General features: G+C 43.9%; 2 protein-coding genes across 5 annotated transcripts in view; one reads left to right on the top strand and one right to left on the bottom strand.

Annotated features, from left to right (window-relative positions):
• Positions 1-4796, bottom strand: part of PHACTR2 (phosphatase and actin regulator 2) — a 132125-nt gene extending 127329 nt beyond the window's left edge. For both annotated transcript variants that reach the window (XM_071549221.1, XM_071549224.1), the window contains exon 1: positions 4650-4796. In XM_071549221.1, coding sequence (XP_071405322.1) covers positions 4650-4791 — 142 coding nt within the window. In that variant the 5' untranslated portion in view covers positions 4792-4796. The remainder of the gene's footprint in view (positions 1-4649) is intronic.
• A 3111-nt stretch (positions 4797-7907) lies between these two features.
• FUCA2 (alpha-L-fucosidase 2) overlaps positions 7908-16448 on the top strand; it is a 12549-nt gene continuing 4008 nt past the window's right edge. For 2 of the 3 annotated variants that reach the window (XR_011697152.1, XR_011697153.1), the window contains exons 1-5: positions 7974-8278; positions 11116-11303; positions 13004-13343; positions 13947-14157; positions 15506-15696. Coding sequence is in view for 1 of the 3 variants with exons in the window: in XM_071549216.1 (XP_071405317.1) it covers positions 8073-8278; positions 11116-11303; positions 13004-13343; positions 13947-14157; positions 15506-15696 (1136 nt within the window). In the remaining 2 variants the exon portion in view is untranslated. Of the gene's footprint in view, positions 8279-11115; positions 11304-13003; positions 13344-13946; positions 14158-15505; positions 15697-16448 lie in introns of all 3 variants that reach the window. The other variant, XM_071549216.1, reaches the window with a different exon arrangement.

Below are 16448 nucleotides of genomic sequence, written 5' to 3'. Positions count from 1 at the left end.
ATGATACAGGCATTCTGAGTCTAGTTTCTAAATTGCACAAAATTATTATTTAACTTCTACTATAGTTTTCTACCTCAGATTATCTGCCTTAAGTCTTCTTGAAAGATTCTGTACTTCAATTTACATTGTAAATTCCTTGATACAACCAGAACTATATTTTCCCATAACTACCATATTTTCATACAGTGCACCAAAATCAGCTGCTCCAGTTATGGTGCTCTCTCACAGCATTAATCTTCTCCCTCCTCAAACACATCTTAGGACTGAGAAATGTAATCTTTCTAACTCTCCCCACAAAGCACATCTGATGGCTTCTTCACAAATGCTGAATTCAACTCCCATAGACCTTGGTAGGGCTGGGTGTATATGAAAACTGGAATCTGTAGCCATTTACAGATTCCAGTGGGAAATACAAGTGCAGTGGGAAATACTGGCAAAGGTTAACAGCTACCTACACACCTATCCAAAATTTACCTTGTCTACCAATATCTAGATTAAGAGTATTTTGGATTTCACTATTTCTAGATTATCAAACCTCTTCAGATGTCAAAAAAATGTTCCCTTTGCAACAACCAGAAAGTTTGCCCATCAAGAAGAGAAACTGGCATTTGTTGAGTTTGTGAAGGGGAGCACTCCAATCACAAAAAGCTAAAATGAGTTCAAAAGTTATAAATTTTCTTCCCATCTGATATCAGCCACTTCAATGCTCTGATCACTATATGAAAGCTTCCCCAGTTCTTCACTCAGCTGGGGGATTTTAAGCCATCTTTTCACTCACCCTATTCTGGACTCAGCAGCAGATGGCATTGTAGTTGTTACTCATTATAATTTTGAATAAATTAACCCACAAAAATTCCCAAAATAATCCTGGTATGTACAAGTTTAAAGGCAAGATTGTCATTTGCACTCGGGCTTTCACTCTCTTCTGCAACCCAGCATTTGGGGTATAGCCTGAGGTATTGGTGAATTCCTGTCTGAATTCTCAGGTAGGTATTTCTTGTCTGACATCATAAAGGCTCAAAAAAAAAAAACCAAAACCATGAAAGGAATGGAAACATACGCAAGGAACTCATCTCTCTAACTAAAAGGTGCATTTCTTACTAGTGGAACAAATTAGCTGAAACTTCTCCTTCTTGCTAAAGAGCAAGACCTCAAGAGGAACTGCAACAATACAACAGTGTCAATCCCAGAGTACAGATGGGTGGTTTTTTGACTTCTGATCTGTGTAGTTGCAGTAAAGTTCCCTTTTCACCAAAGCGTACCTCACCACAGACCTCACTGCCTTCGGAGCAAAATGCAAGGCTGTATAGCAAAACCCACAACACTAAAAAGAGAGCAAACTGAAAGCTGTCGATATGGACATGCAGATAAAGAATGGGCACCGCAGCAGCTGAGGTTGGTGCCTGAGGGCTGTCACAAAGAGAACCACCGTCTCTGCTTCGCAACCAGAGCACAGAGGTGGCTGATATGAAACAGCACACCTCCTCCACCCTGCACCCCAGGAGTCACTGCTCATGCTAAGAGCTACCTTCATCTAGATTTTGGAGGAGTGGAAAAGCACCTGAACAGTCCCCATTTATGATGGGCACATTACAAAATTCAACTTGATTCACCTTTAAGGTAGATTTAAATCTAGTCACAGAATATAGAAGGCTGCTTAAAGGTATGTAATTCAAGCAGCTTTCTTCAAGTGGCTCTGGTGTTGCTCTGAAATTTTAGCAGAGTAAGTTTTTCTTCACCAATCTCCTTCAGATGCCCCAGCAAACCAGCCAGTTTCAGGTGGGGCTTACCATGATGCTGAAGTGGCGCACAGGCTATGCCTGCCAAAGAGGCTCTGAACTGTGCTGACATCACACTTTTTCAGGGTCTAAATCAAAATTCTAGATCATAGTATTCTTACTCATTATGAGGATCACCTTATTCCTCCTGTGGGTTTACCAGTTATAAATAGAGTGTTAGAAGATAAAGGCTTGACAAAACAATGGGTGAGGTGAGAGCCCACAGACAGAAATTAAGTAATCTTCTACCACTAACACTAAAAAAGAAAAGGCCAGCTTTAGGAAGAAGAAAATCCTGAAAATATATTCTCCCCACATACTGGACAGCAGCTAATGAAGTAAGATGCTGTAAACTGATACCAGGAAGTTGCTTCTGTCATGTATAAGAATAACAGAAGAAGGACTGGGAGTAAGAAAGCACAGACAGCATAAACATGGGGACCACCTGACCAGCTTCACAGCACTATCAAGATACATACAGTACTGACCTAGAATAACAAACAGATGCATTTTATGAGCCATTGGCAAAGCTGCTCTAAAAAAAGGTATTATACTTCTGTTAGCTAGAAGCGTTTCTAGAAATAATACCTCTTAACAGATCCTGCATTGAGAATGGTGAATCAGGAGGTGGTAAAATAAATGACAATGTGAACTGTCTGTAGGGGTACCAACCCATCACTTATGGAGTGAGAGGGGACAGTGTCTTCTCAGCACAACTGATATCAGGATCTAGGAAATGAAGACAAATACGCAACAGAAACTGCAACTTGTGACTTTAGTAGTTGCAAGTGACTTAGTCCAGGAACAGCCACAAGCAAACATTTTGCATGTTATTTAAAATGCAAATTGTTCTTCTATAAATGCAGCAGCTGGAGAACAGGTAACATCTGAGGTAAATGAGTGATCTACTTTAATCAAATTGCATGGCTGGAGAAAAAAGTAGAAGCAAAAATAATGACACTCGTTGTTTCTCTAAGTACTTCACATTTCTGTCCCGATTGAAGTTGTTCTCCAGGTTAGTGGGGAAAGGAAAAAGCAGGTTATTTTAATGGCACCTCAGTATAAAACCAATTGTCTAACCAGCACATTAAAAATTAAACAGCTTTGCAACTTTAATGCATACTTTCCTTTTTAAAGAGGGAATCAACAGTTGTGCAGCAGCATGTAAGTTTTTTTCTGTGTCCAATGAGCAGCCAGAAAAAGATACAGGAAGCAGCAATGGAGAAAATACAGAACGAAAGAAAATATGTCAAAAAAATAAAAACTAGAGAAAGCAGCATTTGTCACTTACAGGCAGGAAGTGACAAATCCTCAAAAGAAATAAATCAAGTAGGGCAACAGGTAGGCCTAAATGTTGTGTGTAAGAAACTACAAATAACAACACTTCTTTGACAACACCATCATTTTATCTGGATTTGCCACTGGATAGCCAGTCTCTCGTAATGAACCCAGCTCATTGTTCGTAGTCTTTGTAGGTAAGCCAGCAATGAACATAGCCTAACACTGACATGGTCTCAATCTTGTCAACCTCTGTGACAATCCTTCTGTGGGGATGCCTCTGGATCCAGGGGTGTGCACATCACGTCATGGGACATTGTTCATGGAATGCTCTTCCAGGTAGTGCTGAAATACACCTTACACCTAAAAGTAGTCTTTTCTGATTTGGACAAACCACTGGAAACTCCTCCCTCCTTGCTGTTCCAAATGTCCTTCAGTGTAACTTTTAAACAGACACAGAAAAAGGTAGAGCAGAAAATTATACAGAAATTGACACAAAGAGTTGAATTTGCTTGCAGGCTCTGGTCCCACAAGTTGAATATACTTGCTCCATTGTGACTAAGCAAGTTTTCACTCCCTCTCTCCTCATCAAGAGGCATAGCTGTACATTTGAGCCTCCCCAAGCAAATGGTCTGCTTCATCTTAAAACTCTCTGAGGAGCAAACATAAGAGGGCATTGTGGTCCATTTTAGAGTCAAACACACACTGCACTGCCTTACTTGTGCTGCAGTGGAAGAGGTCCCTCAGTGCGCTCTGGAGCTTCCCTGTTAGTGGTGTTGTTCTCTGCAGTAGTGTGTGAGTGCATCCAAAATACCTCCATCACCAGGGATGCAAGTGCCTACAACCTTGTTCTAGTCAATAGAGCAGGGCTGATCTGCAACTGGGCAAGCACACATTTTCAAAATGTGCTCAGCCCTATGGAGACCAGAATTTCATTTTCCTTAATGACTTACCTCAGGAAATGGACTGAGTAAAGCACAGCCCAGACACTTTGGCCACATTCAAATATCTGCACTGTAAACTAGGACCCTCACTTACTCTCATTTTACACGGCAAAGCTACTCTGAATTCTGCAGGAAGCCTACTCTGTCCCAAATCATCCTGTGTGCACTTGCAGTGGTTACCTCCTGAAGGAAGAAGGTGGGATACTGACTTACACTTTTTTTTGCCTCACCTATTACTGAAAATCAAGAAACAGATAAAAATGCATAGAGTAAAATTCTAAGCTGCAGTTGAAATGTAATGTGTGAAGTAGCAGGACAAGGAGTTTTGATGTCCTGGCAGTACACTCTGAAGCTTTCCTGCGACTTTTCTGTCCTTGCAGTCAAAGATGATTTGGCAAATGGGTGGGTACCCACAACGTTACCGGGATTCATTTAAATATGAGAACACGGGTATAAAAAGTCAGGAACTTTCTACACATCATCTCAAGAGGTCGATTAAAAACCGTGTAAACTAGAGACACACACTTTGCCCACCGAGACAGGTCAAGTCCTGGAGCTGGGAGAGCAGGGTAGGGTGTGGAGGAGGATGTTTTTTCCCACATTCCCTTGTTCACCTCAGATCGGAGGTCTCTCCCTCCCTCCCCCTTACCTGAGCCACCCACGACGGACCGCAGACAGGTTCTCCTGGAGGAGGAGAAGGAGGAGATGTCGCTTTGGGAGCGGCCGCGAGGACCGGGCAAGGACCAGACGGGCAGCGGCGCTGCCCCGCTGCTCCCCGGCCTCTCAGCCATCGCCGACGGGGACCCGAGAGGGGCAGGGAAGAGAGGAGGGAGAGAGACGGCGAGGGAGGGGACAGGGAAAGTTTGTAGAGGAAGAGCCGCCTCTCTCATCTGACCGCCCTGCCGGGGCGCCGTCGACGCTTTTAGGTCTCTGGGAACATATACTTCATGTTTGCAGCGGAGCAAAGCAAAAAGTGGGGGGGAGGGTAGGTGCGCGGATGCACCCATCCCCCGGGGCATCTTCATGCTCCTCGCTCCCGTCATTTCCAACTCTCGGGGGAAAGAGGAAAAAAAAAAAGAATCAGTTAAAAAGAGACAAGCAACCCATATCATCACTTCTGTTTTGTGTAAGAGGGTGCCCTACCCGTCTGCAAAACCAGGGGGTTGCACAAGGGATCGCAGCCCTGCTGAATAGCGGGGAGGGCGATGAGTCAAATATCTCTCCCCACCCGCTGCTTACCTTTCCCCCATCTTAAGGATTGGGTTGCATGCTAGAGGTTTTACTCAACTAACTTGGAGAAAGGTACTCTCCTGCCTTTCAAATCAGTCACACAGACTGAGGCAGAAGCAAAACCAAGTTCTGCGCTTTCATTTTCTGGTGTTTTACAGAAACACTTTTACAGCAAGATGCATCTCTAAAAGGATTTTTTAATGTTTATACTGCTTTTTGCAGGAAAATCGTATTATATTCTACCTTGAATAAAATCCTCGCTGCCCTGAGGCCACAATGGCAAAGACAGACAGTACTCCACACTATATTTTCAGTGCATCCAGTGCTGCATTATCCAGCTATCCAACATGAAAGCTGCATTCAGGGTGTATTGAAAATTTCAGTAACCACCACTCCCCAAGTGTGAATCAAAATCTATGAAGCCTGAAACTTGTCCATGCTAAATTCAGTTTTCTGGTTTCTGCTTCTATCCAGGCAAGCAAGTGCCTTCCTCTCAACACTGAGCCCCCACAGCATCCCGGGTGCAGTGGCTTTGCCGTCTTCCCAGCAGTCACACGACGCAGGCACCCTTCCCTTTGTCCAAGCAACTGATCCAGTACAGGAGTCTCGTATGTCAGCCATTAGTCAGGTCAAAAGGTCTCTTCTGCTCAGCATCTCCCAGGGAATTGCCTTCATTACTTCCTCTCCTTCTCTCTGCTAACAGACCAGCCTGCTGCTTCCCTGCCACAGAGCTTTCCCACTGTGACTCTACTGTGAGAGGGAGAGGCAGGGGCTTCTCCTGGGAGGACACAGCACTGAAATCCATGTTTACAGACCCTCCCAAGGGGGCCCAGATGCTCCAGCGTCATGCAGACAAGCACATTGTACCCAGGCATAGGGAGCTTTCTGTAGCTGCAGACAACAGTCTTGTGTTATTCACAAAATCTTACAGTGTGCTATTTTTATTATTTACCCTTTGCAGCTTGCATCATTACAGATGTGATTGTACACCAAGGACCTTTTCCCCCACTGGAGATTTCAGTAGCTGGGCATGTGTGTGCTAAGGACATTTTCTGCATCTGTTTTGGTTGGGGTTTTTTTATATTTTAAAAATGTGATCAAGTTCATTATTGAATAACACAGTTTCTGCTCTAAAACTCCACAAAGCCGATGGCAGGTCAGTGAGTTTCGGGTCACACCCCTGAGATTTTCCAAAATCATTTTTCCTTTCAAACATTTTGAGCCACAGAGCAGTTGTAACTTTGTCATGCTGTACAGAATGTATGCTTCAGAATTCCCACATTAAGGAGCTGCTCAGTGTCTGCAATCCTTTGGTGTGATCAAAAAGTAGAACATGAAGAAATCAAAAGACAAACTATAAAAGATACCATAGCAAGAGGTCAAAGGCATTGAAAGATTCCTTTTGAGGCGCAAAGGGACATCTAAAGGGATGAAGGCAAAAGACAGAAAGTAGGTCAACACTGAATGTAAAAGAGATATTGTAATATCAATATTGTTGTAGTATGAAAGTGTTTTTGTAAATCAGAGTAATGTGAATAATCAGTAAGAAAGAGTAATACCATGGAAGCCACAATGTTTTTTTATCTGCCTGTAATTTAATATATTCATCAAGGTATATAAATCCAAATATTACAAAATCATGTACATCCTGTTTTCACAAGACTTTAAATATTTTTGAATAGGTGCAACAATTGTGGTAATGGCTCTGGAAACTGAAGCTCTGTTTCCACTTAACAGTAGTAAAGTATATGTCCTTCCCAGCTAGGAGAGAGATCAATTCAGTTGCCTACTCATTCATTTTCAACTATTCTGATGAGACTGCCAAAGAAATTTCCACTCACGGTGATGACTTTGGAAAGTTAGTTTTTGCTGATTTAAACCAAACTATTTTACAAAGGCTGTCCCATGATGTCTGGGGGCTGACGCAACAACACACAACTGGAGCATCAGGAAAGACTGGAGAAGCACCAGCCCTGGCAACAACGTTGCTAGAAGATGCATCTTTCAAAGTAGGTGCTTGCCACGTGTGATCCGCTGCACAAGCGCCAACTGCCACCTACTGAATTGATGCAGCTTCAGCACGGGCCATTCTCATGATCAAAGAAATATTTCCCTGACAGGCTTTGGGGCACCTTTCTAGCCTGGAAGCCACCACGTAGAAGCCGGCTGGAAGGAGCTGTAGGATGATGAATGTTACATTCTGTCCTTCCTGGGAAGGGCAAGGAAGGTGACTTGTCTGTGGTCGGAAGCAGGCGCAAGGGTAAAACCAGCAGGCTGCCTTTTGGAGCAATCTCTGGCTGCAGATCCAAGGCTCAGCGCTGGATCCAGCCGTACATCCAGCAGACCCCGCACGCCGCTTTCGGGCGAGCGCCGGCGGGGCCGCCGCTGCTCCCCCGGGAGGAGAGAGCGGGGCCTGCGGGAAGCAGGGCGGGATGCTGGCCGAGGCAGAAGCCAGTTACTTAGTTTTCTTAAAACCCTTAGTATCTGGGGGGCATCCCGTGACCGAGCAGCCAGCTAAAGCGGCACGATGTGGGCGAGGCCCGGAGCAGCAGGCAGGAGGGGCGGAGGAGGGGGCGGTGCTGACGGGCGGGGCAGAGCCGGAGAGAGACAGTGCCGGGCCGTGCGGACCGGCCGCGCTCCGCTCGGCGGGCGGTGAGGCGGGGACAGCCCGCCCCGCCCCGCCCGTGTGCAGCTTCCAGGGGCCCGCCCCGCCCGTGTCCCCCTTCGAGGGACCCGTCTGGCCCCGCCCGTGTCCCACTTCCCGTCGCTTGGGCCTGCCCGGCCGAGCACTGCCGCGACCCCCTTCCCGCGGAGCCGCCGCCCTCCCCGCGGAGCCGCCGCCATGTCGCGGCTGCCCGGCCGGGCCGCGCTGCCGCTGTCGCTGCTGCTGTCACTGCCCGCGCTGCTTCCGGCGCGGCCCCGCTACGAGCCCACCTGGGGCTCGCTGGACGCCCGCCCGCTGCCCGCCTGGTTTGACGAGGCGAAGTTCGGCGTCTTCATCCACTGGGGCGTGTTCTCGGTGCCCAGTTTCGGCAGCGAGTGGTTCTGGTGAGGTGCCGAGAGTGGTTTCTGGGCGCACCGGAACGGGTCGTGCCGGCGCTCCGAGCGCCTTGTGCGGCAGCGGCCCCCGGGCAGGCGGGGATGGGTGTGTGTCCCGCTCCTACAGCGCTGGTCTGGCTTAGAGCCCCTCTACAGGCTGACCCTGGGGCGCAAGTGTGTGTGTCCACCCGAGGCCACGGACTCCATGGCGCCGTTTGCCAAAGAAGCAGAGATGGATGTGGTTCTGATGCGTCTGACCATCTGCTTGCTCAGACCTAAAACTTGAACACCTTGACTGACGAAACAAAATTAAGGAGAGAGCTCGCAATGCTGAGAGATGTGTTTTCCACAGCGTTGGTGAAAGAGGTGGTTGGTTGAGTGGCAGGAGACCCCTCCAGGACCACCTTGAAGGGATAGGTGAAGGGGGTCCCTGGAGCAGCCTTCTGCTGCTGCTGGAGCAATCCGGGAAGTGCAGGAGCCCATCACTGCCCTTATTGGCAAGCAGCCTGCTGTTCTCTTCTGCACATTTTGTGCTGTTGAAGGTTTTCTTCTCTTTCACTGTTACTATTACTCAAGAGTGCTTTTTCACTTAAGAGAGCCCAAGGCTCTGAATCCTTCAAATAATTTTAGCTCAGAGGCTCAATAAAACCTTTGTCTTGTGAGCGTTCACTTGTTCAGGCCCTTTGGCTGTAAGCATGTTTTTGCTGTCATCTTTTCATGCTCTACCAAAGTACTTCCCGCGTGACTTCAAGTGAGTCACATTATCATTTACAATAAGAGGGTAAGAGCAGCAGCTCTTATCAGAGCTATGATGAACCTTAAATTCAATATTCATGAAACAAACCAACTCAGATCTAAACAAACCACTGTTCTCTGACAATACTTGGTCTGTCCAAGGGTTTCAGCACTTTTTTAATGTGGGGTGCTTTTACTAATAAATTACTCTTGTGGCGGGTGACAGAGCTAGGTTTTGATTCAAACCTCATTGTGAGTGCTATGCTGTGGTAATGGGGCACAGATTCAGGATCAAGGATTTGGTGTTTGTTGTTCTAAAAAGACCCCCAAACTCTCTAATATAGTTGATGAAGTTGCTGTTTATATTCCTGTAGCCTCCCATCCTTAGGCACATGTTGAGTAGTGCTGCTTCAGGGCCCTCTAGGAGCATGTGTAGTCAGACCACTGAGGTCCTGTGTTAGCAGCTTTGGATGGAAGGTCATAAACTATTACAACCCATGCTGTCCTCCTTCCCTCAGAGCTGTACGGCCTTGGTAATTATGTTTCTAGCATCTAATCCTGTAAATGTAGAAGTGCTCATGTTAGCAAAACCTGTGGCAAAGGGAGAGAAGTAAAGATGTTATCTGTTTGTTTATGTACTGACATACTTTGAAATAAGAGGTGGATTTGTTTTCTGGGGGTTTTGTTTGGTTGGTTGGTTCTGTTTTGTTGCCTTTATTTCCGCTTCTCTCCCCCTGCCACTTCTTTCAATGAGCAAAGCTGTCTTGGCCTCTTTCTTCTGAGTTTTTTCCTGTTGACTGCCAGAGATTGTTTATGCTGGAGTCCAGAAATGCAGAACTGAGGTCACAGTCCAGCTCAGGACAGTAGAGAGAAACACATTTCAAACATTCAGATTCTGTTTTATTCCTTCACTTACAATCTGTTTTCATGTATGTTCTTGCTGAAACAGAATTTTTGCTGCTTGGCTTCATTCATAGAAAGGTGAATGCTTCTAGACCCTTTTCTCTATATGTATGGCAGTCACATGGTATGTTGTTGTTAGAAGGTGTTCAGCAAGTTCATGCAGTAAGGACTGTTGTGTGTTGTTTCTGAAGCTCATCTTTCATTGCTTGGTAGGGAAGGGAGCAGATTGAAAATAAATATTGCTGTATTGGTGGTTTATGATCTCTGCCTGTGATGAGGGTGAGACACCAACCTTGGGCCACAGAGCAGAACCCCAAGCCCTGCTGTGGACTATCCCAGTTGAAGTAGTGACAATACCTGTCACTGTCCTGGGGAAGCATGGGATAGAAACTGTCTCCGTTTTTGCCAGGTGGGATGCAAAAAGAGATCATCAACTTATTTTTCCTTCTAGTTGCTAGATCCAAGAGCAGTGGTAGGTAGGTAGATGTGTGCCTGCATGTTAGAGCCTGTGATAGAGGTGCATTTTTAAGTGTGTGGCAGGTTTTTGTTGGAGGACATACCTTCTAGCAAGATGCTTTTGGTTCAGAGGCTCATGTGTGCAGTGACTGCAGTGCACTGGTGACAGCTCTCTCCTAGCCTGGGATCGTGGGCATCAGGTCACACAGCTGCATTTGGCATACAGGACTTAGGACTGTCAGAAAGGTAAAGCTGCTGGTCCACATGTTTGTGAGTGGCAGGAATTGCAGTGTGGGGGGCAGAGCAGAGATGACTGAGGGCTGATGTGTGAGACTTGAGAAGGGTAAATGATGTTAGTCCAGAAAGAAGGCATTTCTCCTGCCACCTGAGCTCCTTGCCCAGACTGTCTGTACTGTCTGTCTCTAGTATGGTTTTGAGATCTGGGTACTGACCAAGACTGTCATTTTTCCATTCTCAAAGTGTAACTGCTTTTTTCATTGCTTCAAATGAAATCCTATGACCTTTCCAAGGTGGAGTGCTTCAAAGATGTAGAGCATGGACAAATATGACAGAAAATAAAATACTTGATAATTAATACTGTTCTGGACCAATATTGACCTATTGCCAGTGTTGTGTACTTCCAGTGCCTCTGACTCTCAGTGTTAACTCAGATATGAGCTGATGATTTCAATTCTTTTTTCTTTGTCTAAGAATATGTCAGCTGACATGTTTTTTTTCCCTGTATTTTGTAGGTGGTACTGGCAGAAGGAAAAGAGAGAGCCCTATGTGAAGTTTATGGAGGCAAATTACCCACCTGACTTCAGTTATGAAGATTTTGGGCCACTGTTTACAGCAGAATTCTTTGATCCCAACCAGTGGGCAGATATTCTGAAGGCTTCAGGTGCAAAATATGTTGTCTTAACTTCAAAACATCATGAAGGTAAGTGGAAGCTTTGAGAATGTTAGTGATTGTTGCATTTCTGTCAACAGAAGATAAAAGCAGGTGACTTTCCTTCTTGCTAAGAGATATAGAGAAAGCTGGACAGGCTTACCTGTCCACTGCAGTCAAAGAGGAAACAAAGCACCCAGGAAATGTGCAGGCATTTTCCTGACTTTTACACAAAAGCTGTGGCCAGTGAGCTTGCATAGGAGGAACAATAGATTCTGCCACTATTTTCTTGCTGTGGGTGAGACAGCCTGAAGTGGTGGTGGCAGCTGAGCTTCCTGCAGTAGCCATAGTTGATTTTTTACGTTGGTGCAATTTATTGCTGAAAGAACCATAAAACTGAATTCTGCACTCTTTAACATATGGAGAGCTGCTGTGTGCAGGCAGTTAATGAGCTCTGTATGTTACTTCAAGGAATTTAGGAGCATGTTCCAGGAGTCAACTTCAGAGTTAGGAAGGGTCACAGAGTATAGCTTTTCCTGATGTAGCTGATAGAAACCAAAACCTTGAACCAGATCTGTAGCTTTACAGGCACAATTGATTTTTAGCACTGTAGTTGCAAGATGCTTTGCAGAGAAAAGTAAAGAAAGAATAAGTGGCTAAAAAGGAATGTGGTTTCAAAGAGTATAAAATACTAAGATACAATATGACAGTAAAGCTAATGAATGTTGTTGGTCTTTGGGGAGATGTGCGTTCAAGACTGGCAACTTGTGACTTGTAAAGTTTTATCTTAGCTCTGACATATGTAAATGTTGATCTTGATGATGCCTGTGTTGAAATTCCTAGTGTCTTCCTAAGAATCATGATTCATTTATTCTGTCTTGTAGCCTTGGGCATTAATTTTTAGCTTGTTTTCTAGTCAATACAATTGCATATATTCAGTTCACAAAAAATACCACAAGATATATTAGGCAATGAGTCTAAATCAGTTTGAAGGTGAGAAAGGAGCTTCTCTGGCAGTGGGCTGAGTCTGCAATGCAGTAGTATTTTTAAGTGCTTGTAGTACCTTGCTGGATGTCTGAAACATCAAATCTCTCCTGACTTCTGATATTTAATGTTGATATTTTAAAAGCTGTTTCAGGAGTTTTTGCACTCTGCTTATACACGTCCTGAGTAGTTGATAGAGCTGCTATACACATTGAGACAAATGAAAAGCCATCATTTTCCTAAGATGGAAACAGAAGAGAGGAGAACAGTCTCTGAATGCAAATGATAGCTTGTGCTTGCTGCAGCTGAGACAGTTTTACCTTCCAGTTGTTGTGTATTTACACTTCACATTGATACTTTCAGCAAAAATATATATGCCTCAAAAGCCTCTGTATTTTTGGTTAATTTCATAGAATCTTAGAATTATAGAATGGTTTGTGTTGGAAGGGGCTGTGAAGATCCTCTATTTAATTTAATTGGAACATATGAATGAAGTGAGTAACTGAAGAGAAGGAATAATTATCCTAAGCACTATAGGATTGCTTAGGATATGTGTATGTATAACAAAATACATAAATATATCTGGCATGGTGTTCTGATGTTATGACTACTATAAGTTGTTTATACACAATGATAGGCACACTTTATACTACAATAACAATATTATTACAAATATGATTTTTTTTTCAACACCTTTCCAAACCACTTTCCAGAAAGAGGAACTTTAACTTCTTCTCTTTCTTATCCTTTGATTTTTTTCTTTTCAGGCTTTACTATGTGGGGGTCCAAATATTCTTGGAACTGGAATGCTGTTGATGTGGGACCAAACCGAGACCTTGTTGCTGAACTAGCAGCATCTGTTAGGAACAGGACTGACTTGCATTTTGGGTTATACCATTCCCTGTTCGAATGGTTTAATCCTCTCTTCCTTGAGGATGCCACCAACATCTTTAAGACAAGGAAGTTTCCAACCAGTAAATCATTACCAGAACTCTATGAAATTGTGACCAAGTACCAGCCAGAAATAATTTGGTCTGATGGGGATGGAAATGCTCCAGATACTTACTGGAACAGCACTGGCTTCTTGGCTTGGCTGTATAATGACAGGTACCTAATGATGCTGGCTTAGCTTCTTAACTAAAATTCTGCTCAGTGTCTAGTTTGTTTCGCTTTTTATTTTACAGAACCTGTTAGCTCTACGTTCAAGGACTTAACAAAATATTAATTTTCTGAAAATAGAGAATCCAGATTTTCCCTAGAACTATCAAAACTTGCTTTAGAGAAAGACTGTCTCGTGTTTTTGAAACATATTTGCAAATTAATCAGTTAAGATGGTATTGGCTATTCTACCTAATCATAGTCTTCCCTAAATATTTGCTGCTGCACAGAAACAGGATAGCAGGACATTTTTAGAATATGGGTACATTGCTGTCATCACAGACTGAACATCTGGCAGTGCTTGTGAAGTGCAGGCTGATTTCTGGCAGAGCTCCTGTAAAAGTCGAGCGTATTTCCTTAAGGAACACCAATATGGACCTTTTACTAGCAAAGAATGAGAACTGAATTCCTGACATTGCGCTTAATCTATAAATGAGTCGTAGAGAAGTCACCCAAAATGTTAGTGTCTGGGAGGGAGGTGTGTGGGAAGGGTTTACACTGGCTGTGACTGTGTTTTATAGAATAAAAACAATGGAATTTCTCTGTTTCCAGCCCAGTCCGGGACTCAGTTGTGACCAATGACCGCTGGGGAGTTGGCAGCATCTGTACACACGGCGGCTTCTACACCTGCAGTGACCGGTACAACCCCGGCCACCTCCTGCCTCACAAGTGGGAGAACTGTATGACCATCGACAGGAGGTCGTGGGGGTACCGGAGGGACGCACAGCTCGGAGACTACCTCACAATCGAGGACTTGGTGAAGGTACAGTGGGGCAAAGGAGTTGCCTGTGACTTCCAGTTCTCTCTCCTAATTATTGTATTATGCAGTATAACATTTCTATTATGTACCAGTTTTTATTAAAAAAGTGCTATTTTAATTGAATAATGGATCGATGAAATAATAAATCATTTTGTTCATTTGCAGCCTAACACTTGCAGGATGGAATACCTGTGTAATTCTTACTAATCTTATAGAAATGACTAGAAGTAAGATTATCTAGTAAAAATTCAGTGAGTTTCTTTGAAGCCATTTCCCCTGTGACTAACTGGCCAGGGACTGGTTTGGACAGTCTTGTAATTACCTTTTCTACTACGTTTTTCTGGTAACTGCCCCTCCAAGTTCATGAGAAGCAAACAGTTGCAGTTTCATAGCTCCTGGTTAGGAGTTCCTGTCTTTTCCCCTTTTCAGCTAGAAACAGTTTATGACTCAATAGTCATTTTAGCTTGTAGCAAGAAACTTTCTTTACAGACAGCCTGGTAAACACCAGCTGATGCAGACAGCTGGTGTCAGTAGAATATTGATTCCCTTTGCTAGGCTAAGGTATTAAAAAAAAAGTGAAGTTTAGGAAAATGGAATGAAAGGAAGATGATCGGTCTTTCAGAAACATGCATTTAATTGCAAAATTCAGCTAGTGAGGGGAAGATGGATTGTTATTGTTGCTTAATCCAAGTCCGTTTCTAGTACTGTCCTTGCAAAAGACAATTACAAATTGAAGTAACCTCTTTTCAGAGGCAGAAAGTTTGAATTCATTCAGCAGTTTGTCTCCAGCTGTCTGTTTCTCAGACTTGTGTATCTCAGTCCATGATCTCTGGAGGGCAGTGTGGCTGTGAACACAAATTTTATGGACTCTGTAGGAGGCTTCCTTGTGTTTTACAGATGTGTCTGTAAAATAGGGAGAGCATCAAACAGAAGAACAGAGAAAGTTGCTTCTTTAAGCTTCAGTAAAGATGAGGTGGCAGCTATTAGTCTAACTCTAGTGCAGAGAAATCATCTATCCAATTCTATTATTAAAACCCTCACGACATTCTTGCGGAAGTCAAAATGCTAAAAAGTTGTAGGATCTGATTCTAATGTAGATTCAGCCAGACATACTGGTGCAAGAATGTATTTTAGGGTTTTCTCTGACAAAAAAATTGTTAGCAGAGCTCTGTTTTGTGGGAGCTTAAATTTTTTGACACTTGGGATGTCCGCCGGAAGTCTCAACGTGCAGCAGTAATACAACTCATTTGGTTTATCGGTCTGAAGCAGCATGGCAGACTTTAGAAAAGACTTCAGACCTGCGATTTCATTAGTTGTAACTATATGCTCTGTGTGTTTAAAAACATTTCAGCAACTTGTAGAAACAGTGTCTTGTGGGGGAAATCTGTTGATGAACATCGGGCCCACTCACGATGGTCGCATCGCTGTTGTATTTGAGGAGCGACTGAGGCAGATGGGTGCCTGGCTGGAGGTCAACGGAGAGGCCATCTATGGAACAAAACCATGGAGAGCACAGAACGACTCGGTCACACCAGAAGTGTGGTAAGGCTACTGATTCAAAATGCATGCTGTGTAAAGCAGCACCAATGTATGTGAAACTTTGAAATTCTTAATGACTTGGTGCTACAGAAATCACCATCTTATGTTTTTATGTGGTGGAGAAATTAATCCCTTTGTTAGTTTAAATAACTGTGTGTATAAAGCTGTAGGTAGACTGTAGTTTTGGGATCCTGCTGAGGCTGAAGGAAAGGCTGCAAGCATTTTCTTAGTGACCTTGTGCTTCTTAGTGTAGTTGGCAACAGATCAAAAAACCACAATCCATAAATCTAGAAATATAAAATTGCTACATAATGTTTATCTGTACAAAGGAATACACGACGTCACAATGTTTAGAGAGAAAGAAGGGAGAAGAAACTAGAAACCAGTCTAACATATTCTGCATGTATTTTTAAGGTAAAAATGGGAAGATACCAGCAATTGTTTAGTCACTGAATACAGGCAGTCCTTGGATTCCCCTCTGCCTTTGGGACTTGCAGCTCCTGTAATGTCTTAGTATCTGTCAGGGCTTTGGTCTTGTCCCTCTTCTCTGTCTCAGTGGGGCTTTTTACTCCTCTTCCCTGTAAAATTTGGCCACCTCGCTTTAGCCGGGAAATGCTGAAAACTACTGACTGTTTAGTAAAATCACTTTCAAGAGAAATAAAAAATTGTAACTAAATGAAGAAGGGAGGAATGTTGCAAGGTTATGCCACAGGATTTCCAATGGCACAGTGTAGATAATATCTGCTGAAAATATT

Source organism: Pithys albifrons, chromosome 2, assembly GCF_047495875.1.
Source record: "Pithys albifrons albifrons isolate INPA30051 chromosome 2, PitAlb_v1, whole genome shotgun sequence".
NCBI classification, from domain to species: domain Eukaryota; kingdom Metazoa; phylum Chordata; class Aves; order Passeriformes; family Thamnophilidae; genus Pithys; species Pithys albifrons.
Note: the sequence above shows the minus strand (reverse complement) of the source record. Positions and strands in the feature narration are given on the sequence as shown.